Raw genomic sequence first — 13,971 nt, 5'->3', positions numbered from 1 at the left:
GTGCGTGCGTGCGTGCGTGCGTGCGTGCGTGCGTGCGTGCGCGTGCGTGTGTGTGTGTGTGTATTTGTATTGGTCTGTGAGTGTTTCAACTAGATTGTAAAGAAAGCATACAGGCTATCGAGTCAAGTTGTCAATTCTTACACATGTAAATGTTGCAGGTTACAGATGCAGCTGTTACAGCATTTGTGAAGGACAGACCAGGGATGACCTTTGTGGGACTTCTAGCCACAGAAGCTGGTTTTTCTGACTTCCTCTCAGGAGAAGGAAATCTAAAGGTAGTATAGATGTGTACATTAATACATTAACTGTGCTTAGAAATTTTGGTTGGCTAAACTGTGTTTTGTGTGAGCAGGTAACAGGAGAAGCCAATGAGACCCAGATCTGTGAGGCACTACGGCGCTACAGTGAGAGGGAAGGCTTTGTGAGGGAAGCTCTGTTTCATCTGTTCAGTCTGACCCATGTCATGGAGAAACCAAGGCCTGACATCCTTAAGGTGAACCAACATAATATTACTTGGAAATTTTGTATTTTTTCTCATTTCATTTACACAGTTTCTTTTGCTTCATGTCTAAGAAAACAGTGTAGATTATTATGACATAAAGTTATATCATGCTTAAGAAATGTAAATCTGAATAGAGATTGCAGCTCACTGTTTTTTCTGATAGGTGATGGAGACACATTTCCTCTTCCAGAGTATTATGGCAAAGCCCTACAACATTACTCCAATTCTGTACACTTCAAGTTCCTGAATAATCTCACTTAGCACAGTATTACAACATAGCTTCCTTTTTTCTTCCTTCTTTTCCCAGTTGGTAGTTTTGGGTATGAAGAATCCCCCTGCCACTCTGAATGTTCAGCTGGCAGCAAGTGCCTGTGTGTTCAACCTGACAAAGCAGGACCTGGCAGCAGGGATGCCAGTCCGACTGTTGAGTACCGTCACTCAGCTCTTACTGGAGGCCATGAGGACTTTCCCCAACCACCAACAGGTAGTTTCATGTCTGCACTGCTGTCTTGGTGGCGTACGTCCTTCATACCATATCAGTCACAATTTTTGAGCCACATAGACATGAGAATATTTTTGTGTACACATTTTACTGCCTGTAGAACAAACAGGACTCTGAAAGCGTTGTTCAGGTTCTGAACTGATGTCCACTTTGGTTCCTGTGTCTGCAGCTGCAGAAGAACTGCCTGCTGTCCCTGTGCAGTGACCGCATTTTGCAGGAGGTTCCGTTCAACAGGTGTGAAATACACATTTTACAATAGTATTTTTAATATTATTTTAATAGGTAGATATAGCAGAACTAAATATAAAAGACTGAAAGAGTTAACATGTGTGAGCGAAAGCAAAGCAGGAAACCAAAACATAAAAAGATTGACTGCTCATAATGTAGCAGTTTCTCTGCTGTGTTCACAGTAGACATGTTTTGCTCTGTCTCTCTGTTTTCAAGGTTTGAAGCAGCCAAATTAGTGATGCAGTGGCTCTGCAACCATGAAGACCAGAACATGCAGAGGATGGCTGTGGCTATCATTTCCATATTGGCTGCTAAGGTTCAGTATATGTTGTTTTGTATTAATATCACGTATGCTGTTGTTAATGAATTCTTTGCACATTAGTAGGGCTTAAACTTTTTACTGTTTGCTTTTTCAAGTTGTCCACAGAACAAACGGCTCAATTGGGAGCAGAACTGTTCATAGTGAAGGTAAGAAGCTCATCTCAGCTGTGTTCTCTCCCGCTGTTACTAATTTACCGAAAAGGGCAAATTTTTATTGCAAATATTCCCTCCCTACCACGCAGCAACTGCTCCACATTGTGCGTCAGAAGGCTACTCAGGGCGTGGTGGATGCCACCCTCAAATTTACACTGAGTGCACTCTGGAACCTCACGGATGAATCGCCAACAACCTGCCGCCATTTTATTGAGAACCAGGGGCTGGACCTGTTTATTAAAGTTCTAGAGGTACACAGAAATGTCCACATGTACCTATAAATACACAAAAAATGCTAAGAGCAGATAACCGTACTAGCTAATCATCACACTCAAGCATGTGTTGCTCTGAATAAGGATGTATGTCTTTGGCACAGGTTGATTCACTGTTGTTTTGTTCCCATACCCCCTCACCCCTCACCCACACCCACTTCCACCACACTCTGCAGTCCTTCCCCAATGAGTCTTCTATTCAGCAGAAGGTTCTTGGTCTGCTGGTGAGTTCACTGCTCTGTAATTACCCTTTAGAGAAAGTGAATGTTGAATAAATTTACAATATTAAGACATTATCATTCCCCTTTCATCTTTTGTTGTGTAGAATAACATAGCGGAGGTCGGAGAGCTGCACGGAGAGCTGATGGTGCAGGGGTTCCTGGACCACATCAGCACTCTGCTGCACAGCCCAGAGGTGGAGGTCAGCTACTTCGCCGCAGGAATCCTTGCACACCTGACATCACGAGGGGAGGAGGCCTGGACGCTCAGCCCCAATCTTCGATCCTCGCTGTTAGAGCAACTGGTAGGAATGAGCAAAACTACTCATAACTGCACATAAATACTGTACACACTTATTTCGGAAAGTTGGTTTGAATTTTATACATGTCTTTGTCTCTCTAGCATGCTGTCATTATGAAGTGGCCCCCACCAGAGTGTGAAATGGTGGCCTACAGGTGAGCTGCAGCTTCTCTCTATAATAATAAAAAAGAACGAACACAATTACACAGAGGCAAGTAGGCCCATACCTTACTCAGGTGTGTCACTAGAAACTTATGTTTCTTGCGCTCTAGAGACCAGGATAGACTTTTATAGCTCATGTGAAAGAATGATGATTTCAAGCTTTGACAGAATCCAAAAGATCCAATTTAAGAAAGCACCTTGAAAAGCAAGTCCATAAAATAAATCCTATGTGCACAAATGCGAAATATCATATTCTCTCATTCTGTAGGTCATTTAACCCCTTCTTTCCCCTGCTGGAGTGCTTTCACACGCCTGGTGTTCAGCTGTGGGCAGCATGGGCCATGCAGCATGTCTGCAGCAAGAACGGTGAGACACAGATACGTACACCTACAAAACCAAGTGTTATGTTTCGTTATGTTAAGCCAATCACTGACTCACCTACCCAAACCGCTCACAGATGCGATTGTGTGTTAACCCTTATGTCTGCAGCCGCTCGCTACTGCAGCATGTTGTTGGAGGAGGGTGGCCTGCAGCAGCTGGAGCACGTTCATACACACCCACAGACCCACAGAGACGTCAAACTGCTGGCTGAGAGTATTCTGGACAGCCTGCAACGCCACAGAGCCCGCACCGGCCAGCCTGCACACACACACACAAGTCGCCGCCCACCACCACCACCACCACCACAATAACCTCACCAAGGTAAAGACACAGACTACTTGTGATTTGCATCCGAGTCTCACACTGGCTGGAGATTTTTCATTCTTTTACATTTTTTTTTTCTCTTTCAGAACATAAGGCCCCCTGACCAGGAAGAGGACATTAGAATGGGCCGCACCACCACTAAAGGGGATTTTGTGTGTGTGCGTGAGTGTCTGTGGTATGCATATCTCATGTACAAACACACTTGATCAAGGATCCCCAGAGAGTCTACTTTAAAGGACAAAGACAACGCAATTCTTTGCACGCACGCACGCACACACACACTCACACACTAACATTATTTATTTTCTTTGTGTTTGTTTCAAGGCAGGAATATTTCTGTTTGCTAATGTTGTGATGAAAAATTGAATTATGATAAGCTGTTGGTCAGTTAAGCTCAAATCTCAACATGAGGTTTGTGTTTGTGCTCACTCTCGTCAGTGTGACTTTGGCATCATGATGATTCTCCTACCAAAAAATATGTCAGTGCACACATACAAATCTCAGTTTGGGATTGAACCCTCAGAAGTTCACTCTCCAGCCCCCGTATGTTACCGAGGCCTCTGGTTGTCTGAATTGGTTGATTAGCTCATTAAATATACGCATGATGCTGCTGTGAGCTCAAGCATGCTGGAGTTTGTCTGAATGCTTGTAATGTTCATTTTAGGACTGCCTGCTTGTTTGTTTATAGCAGTGTTTTGTTCACTGATGCCCACGCCTCTGGGTCTACAATACTACTGTTGCTCTCCTATTCATTTAGACTTTTATCAGCTAATGCCTTTGATTTGATGTGACAGGACATTTGGTGAGGGTGTGTTCAGTGGTTCAAATGTTGCAGACATTACAGATGAAAACCTAAATTTTAGAGAAGTTATATCTCTTTAAGCACCAGTGCATTTGGCAGCCCTAAATCAGCCGTATCAGTGGCAAAGCCAGCAGTGCTGTAAATCAGAAAACTCAGAGTGGGATTCAAAATTAGTTGAAATTATGTCTGGTTAAGTGCAAATGTCCTTTTCTGGACACAAATGGCAATAATGATGTGGTCAGTATAATCATGATGGATGTACAATTGTGTATTGAGTCGCAGCTGTTTCCTCTTTAAGAAACTTGTGTATATATTGGTATGTTCGCTGTGCATCCCAACACGTCCAGGTGTCTAAAAGACAGTGACAGCACTTCGCTGTGAGCATGTGTATGTACGTCTGTACAAGTATCTGCATCTTAAAGAGTGTATGTAATTTGTACATAATAGAAAATGTGAGAGGAATATTAATTGTTCAGGACTGGTTGAACTGGTTGCATGGAAATTATTCTATTGTATGTTCCATTGTGTGTTTTGTCTTTTTCAGTTTATCTGATTAAGAAATACTTAGAGAACAAACGAGGGAGAAATGGAGAAGAAACAGTGTTTATCCAGGAGTGAGTAGAGGGTGCTTTTGGAAATTCAAGGGTATCTCTTTTCTGAAACCACTAATGTGTCATTAGTGTCCTCCAGGATGCCATGTTGTCCAGAGAAGATACCATGTCACCTGTAACAGCTGACCCTGATGCCAACACTCCCCTCCTGCAGCTCTTATTAAGGCCCCATCACCATTCTCTATGCAATCAAAAGTAACATTACTTTTACAAACCGACCGTGACGACACTTCAGCTGGAATAACAATGACAGGTCCCAAGACTTGTATAGAAATACCTGTTTAATAAAAATAAATGTAATATATTGGGCTACAAATGGTACTGGGAAATAGCTGTTAACAAAACACACATCTCCTCATCTTCTGAGTGAATTATGGCCTTGTTTTTCTGTAAATTCATTGATGATGAGCTTGCAAATTTTGTGCATGTCCCAAGCTGACCTCATTAGTTTCAACATGGGCAAAGAGATGACACAGAACTTGTTTTTGTTCTTTTCTGTTGCTTCTTCTGATACGTTGGATTGTTTAGTTGAGCCCCTGAACATCTCCCGGGATGAAAGCCAGTTTGTTTTTTAACAAGAATTTAATTCAGATGGAAAATGCAAAATGTCAAGATACTGTATGTCTGCTATGACTGTGCCATGTTGCTGCTGAGAGTCACGTTTTCAAGTTTGGAAAAATAAAGAATGTACATTCCCATAAACTGGAGATGACAATGGTGTTGCCTTTTTTATTCAGTCAAAGATATCAAGTATAAACAACTAATACCAAAATCAACTAATAACAAAATCTTTCATCATATTTTGCTCTTGTGATTTGTACCAAACTAGAAAAAAAAATCACCTTTTGTCAGTCGAATCCTGAATATCAGCAGTCAGAATTATACTGACCTTAACTAATGTATTGACACTGTCTCGAATACACACCAGACAATCAATGGCTGTTAATTGTGTATCAGACATGAAGTTAGAGAGAGCATTGTGCATCTGTGTGTAAGAGAGAAATTCAATAACTCAGAAGAGTCTATTCCCCAGTGTAGCGCGGAGGTCTCTTCTCTATGAAGGCAGCCATACCCTCCTGTCTGTCCCGCGTGGGGATAACCTGCAGAGAGCGGGGCAAGGGTTACAGCAGGGCAACAGCAGGCAGCCTCAGAGGGATTAGACTGAGCATCAGTTGAAACCGACTGATTAGTCTTCACTGCTTTATACTGGGTTTTTTGTTGTTTCATGGGTACCAACAAATGAGAATGAGCCAAGTCTTTTGTTGTTTTGGAATTTTAAGTTGAGAAAAAAAAAAAAAAGTTTGACTTAAACACTGGAAGCCTTACCCGAGCATAGCACATCCTCTCTATAGCCATCGCTGAAGTTATGTCAACCTAGAAAGAGTTGAAAGAGTGATTTTAGTCACTATGGTCACTGATGGGAAATAATGAGAAAACATGATGTATGAGTCATTTTCTACCTCAACGCCTCTGTTCATTGCTTCTTTTGCCATCCGCAGAGCGATAGGAGCCTGGGCAACAGGAATGAAACACATCAGGGTTAGAGGGAGATGGGTTTGACATGAGACCCTGCGACCCCAGACGACTGCACTGGCACCATGAAGGTAAGAAAAAATGTAGAGGAATGACCAAAATAAATCAGGAGACATTTATTTTCCTAATGCAGCATAAACTTTAGATAACAGTGTAAATTTAAGGTTCATGCAAAATCCAGTGAATATGACCTCATAACGTATTGTAGGAGCTATTTAATTGTTGTTAGTATTTAGTTGTTTTATTAATAATTAGTATTGTTTGATTGATTATTCTAGATGTTTGCTTTATTTTAGATTTTTGATAGTATTTTCTTTTGCTAGTCGTTTTTCCTTGTTTAGCATATTTAGTTTTTTGCGTAACTAGTACTTTGTTTGTTTTTGTTTTGCTTATGAATTGGGAAACACTGTGGGCACCTGAGGTTATAAAAGGTAGGAAGGCAGGCATAGGACCAGAATGCACCTGGGTGGGCCTATGGTTTATTTATTTTACCAGAGCAAGAGAGGCATGCAGGAAAGAGGATCTCTGTATTTTATTTGCTTACTTGTTTTAGACAAATAAACCATAAGAAATGCAGAAACCTGGCATGGACAGTGCACTTCTTTTGCCTGCGTACACCACATGCCCGTGGTGCGTTAGTGGCCCCTTTGATTCTAAGTTTGATCTAAGTTTGATTTTGTTTTTATTTGTTTGGTTTTTTTTTTTTGACAAATGGTCGCTACACATATAAAACTGCAATTTGAACAACACATGCACGGCGCTGAATAAGTTGTGAACCAGATGAATAACAAGTAAATAATATAAACTACTCCATTTGAATGAGCAGTTTTAATCCACTGCTTCAGAGTATTTGACCATAACCACAGATTTGAGTGTCACTAATCCAAATTTAGTCAAACAGAAATAGTAAGCTTATGGCAACAATGACGACAGAACTTTCACTCAACTGTTTATCGAGTGTAGATAACCTATCAGTTATGTATACGTTCTGCAGCGTAAAACATTTGCATATATGAGTTATTGTTTTGCCAAATGAGCACTGATATAAGCTGCCGTTAGCCCTCATTTACTAACGGGGAAATGACATCTGTTGTTGGATGCAATCCCAATTTAAATTTTATTCTGGAACTAATCAAAACAAAAACAAATGAAACATATAGAAACATCACCTGTAAAACGTCGGCTTTCCAGTGAGCAATGTTGAAAAATCTGCTTCCAAAGTTCAATCTGATTCCCAACCCCTGACTTCGGAGCTCACACCGCTTATCATCTCCTACATCCCATTTCATTTTACATCAATGCAAACCTCTGTCAATCATTGAATCCACACCAACATGAGCATGTGTCTGTGGATGTGTGTGTGTGTGCTGAGCTATTTGTGGTCCATTTCTCCACTTGACTGCCACTCCGGCCCTGCCTGACTGCAGGCGTCTCAACTGGAGTGAAAGAAATGTGGAACGACAGAAGCCTGGAGAGAGGGAAAAGAGGAGGGAGAGGGAGAGAGAGGGGAAGGTGGGAAGAAAAAACACCAGGAAGAGAGGAGGGCAGAATGAAAAGAGGCAGACAAGAAGCAGAGGAGATAGGACGAAGTAAGAGAGCTGGTCGCCGCCTGGAGGAGGAGGAGGAGGAGGAGGAGGAGGAGGAGGATGGAGAAAGGATTCATCATTATCTGAGCTGTGGCTGAAAACGTGTGTGTTTGTATTCTAACCTGGGGCAGTATCTCTCTGGCCAGGCTGAGTGCCTCTCCGTAGGCAGCGTCTCCTGTCTGGTTCTGCTCTACAGCTCTGTTTACGAGCCCCATCTCCAGAGCTGTCTGTCCTCCCACACGCTTACCTGATAACAGACAGACAGAGAGAGAGAGTGATACGCGAAACCTCCGCTGACCGACAAGCATCCTGTGTCTAAAGCAACATGTCAGCGTTTCTGTAACTCCACCTGTGAAGATGAGCTCCTTGGCCAGAGTGATGCCAACCATCCTCGGCAGCCGCTGACTGCCCCCTGCAGGACAAACCACTTCAAGGTCAACCTCTCACAGCTGCTTTGTCTCTTGACTAAGACTCTCAGTACAGTGCAAGGTCATTTTTGTGACCTCTGTTCATCTTACCCGCCCCTGGGAGCAGCCCCCGTGTCGTCTCAATCAGACCCATCTGTGCTGAATACGCTGAAACACACACACACACACACACACACACACACATAGAGGACAGTTGAAGGTCTGAGCTGCTGAGTGCCATTAAGCTAGGGGAGGGCATAAAGTCTGACTGATGCCTCCGTCAGAGCAATAGACGTAAACATCTGCTCACCTAGCTCATCAGCCCTCAGCCAATCACCAAACTGCCACGTCTAATATAACCAATCGCATGTAGATCAGGTTTCTGAACAGCTGGGCAGATGTGTGCAGGCTCACCAGCTATCATTAGTCACGGAGCTCATTAGAGGATCATTAACGGTGGGTGAAAAACACACACTCTCCAAATGTCAACTTCTCAGGAACAACAACAGACTTGACTTTAGCCTGACCACTGTGTATTTAAATTGATCTGAAATCATTAACCCCTTTCAGCACGGTTTTGTAATGACTGACCACCTCTTGTTCAGGGTAAGCGTTTCCTCTGTCCATAAATAAAACACAAAAATCTTCAAGCTGTTACCAGACACCCCCAATAATGTACCCAAAATAAAAAGGTTACTGTTCTTCAACACTTTAGATTACAGTCACAGCGCTGGTCTCCTCTGAAAGTTCTCCCTTTAACCACCAGAAAGTCACAATGACTACAAGAGATACTGAAACAAAGTTACAGATGCGCAAACAAAAAACGTAATAATATTTTTTTTTGCATTAATCGATTAATCATTTTGTCTATAAAATGGCAGAAAACAGTGAAAATGCCTGTTATAATTTGCCACAGCCCAAGGTGTCATCTTTAAATGTCTTGTTTCGTTTTGACCAACAGTCAAAAATCCATAGAGGTTAATTTCTACTTTCATGTCTGACAAAGAAAAGCATCAAATTCTCATATTTAAAAAGCTAAAATTAAATTTGGCATTTTTGCTAAAAAAAAAAAGATTAAAATGATCATTCAGTTGTCAAAATATATGCTGATTAATTTTCAGTCAATTGACTGATTGATTAATTGATGAATGGTGGCAGCTCCAGAAACGGTAGCGTTCACATTTCTGCCCATGTTTATGTATGAACAATGTCTGACCTTGTAAAACTAATGACACAACCGTTAAAGGACGCACACGTCTATCAGCCCAGACTGTTTCACTGCAACAGGTTCGAAGGTGCACCACTCTCCAGTATTTCACCACAAAAAGGCAGAATTCAAGATTTGATTTAAAAAGTAATCATAATTTCGTGTGGCAGAAATGTTTTTCTTCTTAACTTCCTAACTTGTTAATCAATCTTACGCCTAATCTACACTCTACACTCTAGAGAAACGGCACTGAGTGGATGTTTCTATTCGCTCCTACGTCCTGTTTGGAGTCGACCACTGATCTAATATTACTGGATCTGTGATAGCTGTGAAGTGAAATTTAACTTGCTCTCCAACCCACTGATGTCACCTAAATGTGGCATTAATAGGCAGACTCATCCAGTTCTGGGTTGAAGGTTCAGCTGTCACTCACCTGCAGTGCGGAGGTCACAGGCCAACGCTAGCTCCAGTCCACCTCCCAGGGCAACGCCATCCATGGCTGCGATGGTTGGCACGGGCAACGAAGCTACAAAGGTCATGACAACAAAGAGAGGAAAGTTCACAGCAACTGCTGTACACATGCAAAAAAGGCGAGGCTAATCATTCAACCATCCGTTCTTACCTATCTGAGTCATGAGCGAACGCAGGCCGTGAACAAACAGATCAGACTCAGTGTTGTTCATGAGAGCTCTCTCTTTCAGGTCTGCACCTGTACATGTACATATAAACACACACACACCATGACACGGTGTAGTCAGGCTTTGATAACAAATGCCCGGCAGCTTTGAGACGTCTCAGAGGACACTAACCTGCACAGAAAACCTTTGGTACCAAACTCCTGAAGACAACCACACGCACAGTCGAGTCATGGGACAGAGTGGACATCAGCTCCCTCATCTGCACTCACAGGACACAGTGTCTCAGAGTGTGTGTGTGTGTGTGTGTGTGTGTGTGTGTGTGTGTGTGTGATGTAGAGATCTGCTCACCTGTGAAACAAACACATGGCCAAGAGCATTTCTTGCCTTGTGTCGGCACATCAGCACCTCCACTATCCCTGAGGAAGAGAAAGCAACAGGAGGGAGAGAGAGAGAGAGAGAGAGAGAGAGAGAGAGGGCGAGGGCAACAGCCAGAAATTCATTTTCATGGATTGTGATCAATTGGCTGCTTTTATTAATGATTTCAGCACTTCATGTTTCCCACTCTGATCTCGATGTACACAGCTGTTGTAGGAAAGTGTCTAAAATCACAGGTTATAAAACAGATCCTGGTGCAGCTTCCTGTGCAGAGATTGATTTGTATTGATTTCCCCCAGAGAATCTAACAAGTTCCTCCAACACAACAGCACAGTTTAATAATGCTCCAGAAATGCCTCCACCCGTGGGAATATAGGCTGTTCTTCTTCAACAACTAAGCAAGTACTGACGTTTGACATTTACAGGAAATACAGGCTTTATGCTGCAGTATAAGATGGATGGCGGAGAAGGTGCCTGTCAAACAGCTGTTAACTGAGAAGCGACTTTGTCAGTTTGAATTTGTTTTTCTGTTTTCTTTCTTTTAAACAGTATACGTGCGTCCCTACCATCATCCCCTCCTTCTAACCGCTTTAAATCCACCTCTACAGGATCTGCCGCCTCTGTGTGCTGCCCGCGGATGTACCCGCGACTGTATCCCGTTAAAGGGCGACTGGCACCGGTCAACGTTCGCGCTCCGTCCCGGGAAAGCAGATTGGTGGTTCGGCTGTGCGATTCCCGCAGAATCGCATCCAGGCAACGCCACGATGAGCACCTCGGCCCGGCCACTCTGCGAAGGAGCGTTGTCATGCTGGTTGACGTTGCGTTGTTAAGTTTTCCAGAAGCAGGAAGACCGCTCTACAAAGTTGTAGGAAACTCTTACAGGAAGTTTGTAGCAGGTTTCTTCCTGTGAGAGGAGGGACTTGGCTGCTCCTGATCTGGCCGTCACATCAGCAGTGTCAACACCTGACAGGTTCACACAAGGTAATACACCACGTCACTGAATCTGAAATGTTGAAGGGATACACACACACACACACACACACAGACACACACACACACACACACACACACACACACACTGCCCCTGACCAGACAAAGCAGGTTGTTGAGGTAAGGTTTTCCATCAGGCTGCCCATGTCTAGCCTGATCATGCATTATTGAGCAGGTCTTTACAGGTCGTGCAATGACACAATGGGTCTGATGGCACAACAGTCTTAGAGCCAGTGTGTGTGTGTGTGTGTGTGTGTGTGTGTGTGTGTGTGTGTGTGTGTGTGTGTGCACATGATCCAAACTTTGTCATACGAAATGACCAATTATAAAATATTACAAAGTCATTTTAGCATCCAGGAACATCAGATTACATTTAAATTGATCAGATTACTTTCCCTCCGCCACAGCACGCACATTTTTATTGTCCGTTTTATTGCTGCCTGGCTTTGTTTACTCTTCCTAATTAACATGGATGGAAATGACTCTGGGCAGTGAATCACATTCATTTGCGATTGAGATGTAAATGTATCATAAGTGCAGAGTGTAGGTGGATGTGTGTGCTGCAGGGTGTTGGGTCAGGAGGATGTGGATAGAAGGGAAACTGAAGCTATAGTCATAACTGCATTGATGCACATTAATTAAACGCTGTCCAGAGAGATAGTGGATAAAACAGACATAAAGAAGGAAAGAAAGAAAGGATTGAAGAAACAGGTAAAATATGAGATGTGTTAAATTTAAATGTTAAACCTGACGAGGCAGCGTTTGAGAGGCAAAGGGAGAGATTTCAGACTTGCATATCTGTTGCAGTAGAGTGAAATGTCACCTGGCGGATTGGAGGGCAGTAGTTTGTTAAGATTTGATGTCTGGCAGGTGTGCCGTCCTCTTCTCATGTGTACGCTCCTTGAGATGGAAAACTGATGGTAGGTGGCACTCACTGTTGGAGTGTGCGGGTGTGTGAGTGACAGGATCTGAGCCTGCTGGACTGTGACTGAGGCAGACAGTTTGTCTCTGGATTCAGGATACTCAGAGTAGACACACATCACATCTGGAACACACTGGCCAACGTTGTTATGAATGTCACCAAAAAGGACAAAGAAGGCGAGAGGAGCTGTTTTGTCTAGTGTAGCAACATTTTCTGGCTCTAACTGGACAGATTCACATCTCCCAGGCACAACGTACCCGATGCCAACCACACAGCACTTCCCCTCCAATCCTGCAGGGGTCAGCCTTGTATCAGAGAGTCGACTACAGGAGCGTGGACTCTGTCCTGTTGCTGCTCTGCTCCTGTTGCCATCTAATGCAGTCACAACTTGTGTTAGTGACGTCTGGACCTTTGCTGGCTCCCTCCGTCCACTTGTGCCCACAGATATGAGCTTGTTGGAAAAGGTTCTTCCCTCTCAACCTCCTCCACAGAGCAGCGTGTGTACACTGCAACAGAGCGGCCTCCGTCTCATCAAAGCCCGGGGCTGAGATGAGGCGGGAGAGGCCTGGTGATGGGGCACAAGGCCGGGTATGAGTCAGAGGGAGTGAGTGGCGTCCTGTTACTGTAGCTGTCTGTCAAGATCTAGACGGCACAGTGATTTGCCCAGGGCGTGTACAGTGTTTTTGACCTTTGTGTCAGACGTTTTATCACACAGACATACGTAAAACTAACACACGGAGTTCTCTTTGATAAGCTTAGTCTGCATTCACAGGCTTTTTGCTCCATATCGCAGTCACAATCCCTCAGGCTGGTGTTAACTCATGTAAGGAGCAAATTTACTTATGAAACCATAGAAGAAAACAAAAGCTGTGCGACACGGTCGTGTTTGTTCTCATGTATTTGTGTTGGTAGGTGTGTGTGTGTCCTTGAGTGTGTATGAAGGGGCAGGAATTGGGTGGCTGTGATCATGTGAGCAGATTAACTTCATTAAAAGTGCACAGAAGCAGAACCAACACCGAACATCCCATCAACATGAAGAAGTGGAATCTGTGACTCTTGCTAACATTCATATATTACTGATCAATACTATATGTAAAAAATTTCAAAAACATATTAAAGAGTAAGTCTGCTGATATTCTATTTATTTTATCCATGCCATAAACCTTCACTGTTGACCAAAGACTATGAAAAGAACATCTACGAGCCGCAGCAGAGGGCGACAATAAACACGGGCACTGTAGTTTATTTTTACCCAGTCCCACATATGCTGTCCTGTTGCAGTAAATACTCACTAGAGCTCCAAACGTGTATTCATCCACAGCAGAAAATAGTCCCCAACAAATGCACAAAGTACTTGTGTTTGAGTAGACTTCGTTACAAACTACAGTGCCCAGCTGTTTAAGAGAATTATTTAGCTTTCTTCAAAGATGAAAGTGCATATTCATGATTCATTTATAAAGAAAACATCTTCAGTTGTAATGATTTGGTTTGAGGTTGAGAATCACAGACAGGGTAGAAAAGTGGAGAGAATCAAGA

The 13,971-nt window shown here is 43.2% G+C and overlaps 2 protein-coding genes across 3 annotated transcripts in view; one reads left to right on the top strand and one right to left on the bottom strand.

Annotated features, from left to right (window-relative positions):
- zyg11 (zyg-11 family member, cell cycle regulator) overlaps positions 1 to 5,484 on the top strand; it is a 7,561-nt gene extending 2,077 nt beyond the window's left edge. Inside the window, exons 6-18 of one of the 2 annotated variants that reach the window (XM_023404398.2) lie at positions 159 to 275; positions 353 to 493; positions 810 to 986; positions 1,174 to 1,238; positions 1,449 to 1,548; positions 1,650 to 1,700; positions 1,796 to 1,957; positions 2,155 to 2,202; positions 2,304 to 2,501; positions 2,600 to 2,652; positions 2,928 to 3,025; positions 3,149 to 3,361; positions 3,451 to 5,484. In XM_023404398.2, coding sequence (XP_023260166.1) covers positions 159 to 275; positions 353 to 493; positions 810 to 986; positions 1,174 to 1,238; positions 1,449 to 1,548; positions 1,650 to 1,700; positions 1,796 to 1,957; positions 2,155 to 2,202; positions 2,304 to 2,501; positions 2,600 to 2,652; positions 2,928 to 3,025; positions 3,149 to 3,351 — 1,413 coding nt within the window. In that variant the 3' untranslated portion in view covers positions 3,352 to 3,361; positions 3,451 to 5,484. Of the gene's footprint in view, positions 1 to 158; positions 276 to 352; positions 494 to 809; positions 987 to 1,173; positions 1,239 to 1,448; positions 1,549 to 1,649; positions 1,701 to 1,795; positions 1,958 to 2,082; positions 2,203 to 2,303; positions 2,502 to 2,599; positions 2,653 to 2,927; positions 3,026 to 3,148; positions 3,362 to 3,450 lie in introns of both variants that reach the window. The other variant, XM_087173508.1, reaches the window with a different exon arrangement.
- Positions 5,476 to 11,429, bottom strand: echdc2 (enoyl CoA hydratase domain containing 2). The gene is made up of 11 exons (XM_023404399.2): positions 11,090 to 11,429; positions 10,497 to 10,564; positions 10,320 to 10,407; positions 10,133 to 10,219; positions 9,944 to 10,036; positions 8,415 to 8,471; positions 8,246 to 8,308; positions 8,019 to 8,143; positions 6,238 to 6,288; positions 6,104 to 6,151; positions 5,476 to 5,877 (listed from the first exon to the last, which is right to left on the bottom strand). The coding sequence occupies exons 1-11, from the start codon at positions 11,328 to 11,330 to the stop codon at positions 5,800 to 5,802; spliced, it is 999 nt and encodes a 332-aa protein (XP_023260167.1). The 5' UTR covers positions 11,331 to 11,429; the 3' UTR covers positions 5,476 to 5,799.
- Positions 11,430 to 13,971: the final 2,542 nt, after the last annotated feature.

Source organism: Seriola lalandi, unplaced genomic scaffold, assembly GCF_002814215.2.
Source record: "Seriola lalandi dorsalis isolate HSWRI2012SDOR001 ecotype SW California unplaced genomic scaffold, Sedor1 jcf7180002054244, whole genome shotgun sequence".
In the NCBI taxonomy this organism is placed as follows: domain Eukaryota; kingdom Metazoa; phylum Chordata; class Actinopteri; order Carangiformes; family Carangidae; genus Seriola; species Seriola lalandi.
The sequence above is the reverse complement of the archived record's forward strand: the minus strand, read 5'-3'. Positions and strand labels throughout refer to the sequence as shown.

Bases quoted from the DNA above. Each gene is read 5' to 3' on its own strand.
- echdc2 (XM_023404399.2), bottom strand. From the start codon at position 11,330: ATGACAACGCTCCTTCGCAGAGTGGCCGGGCCGAGGTGCTCATCGTGG. The intron at 8,472-9,943 runs GTGAGTGACAGC...TGTGTGTTTCAG, and splicing joins CTGTGACCTCCGCACTGCAG to CGTATTCAGCACAGATGGGT. The intron at 6,289-8,018 runs GTTAGAATACAA...CCTGTTGCCCAG, and splicing joins CCAGAGAGATACTGCCCCAG to GCTCCTATCGCTCTGCGGAT.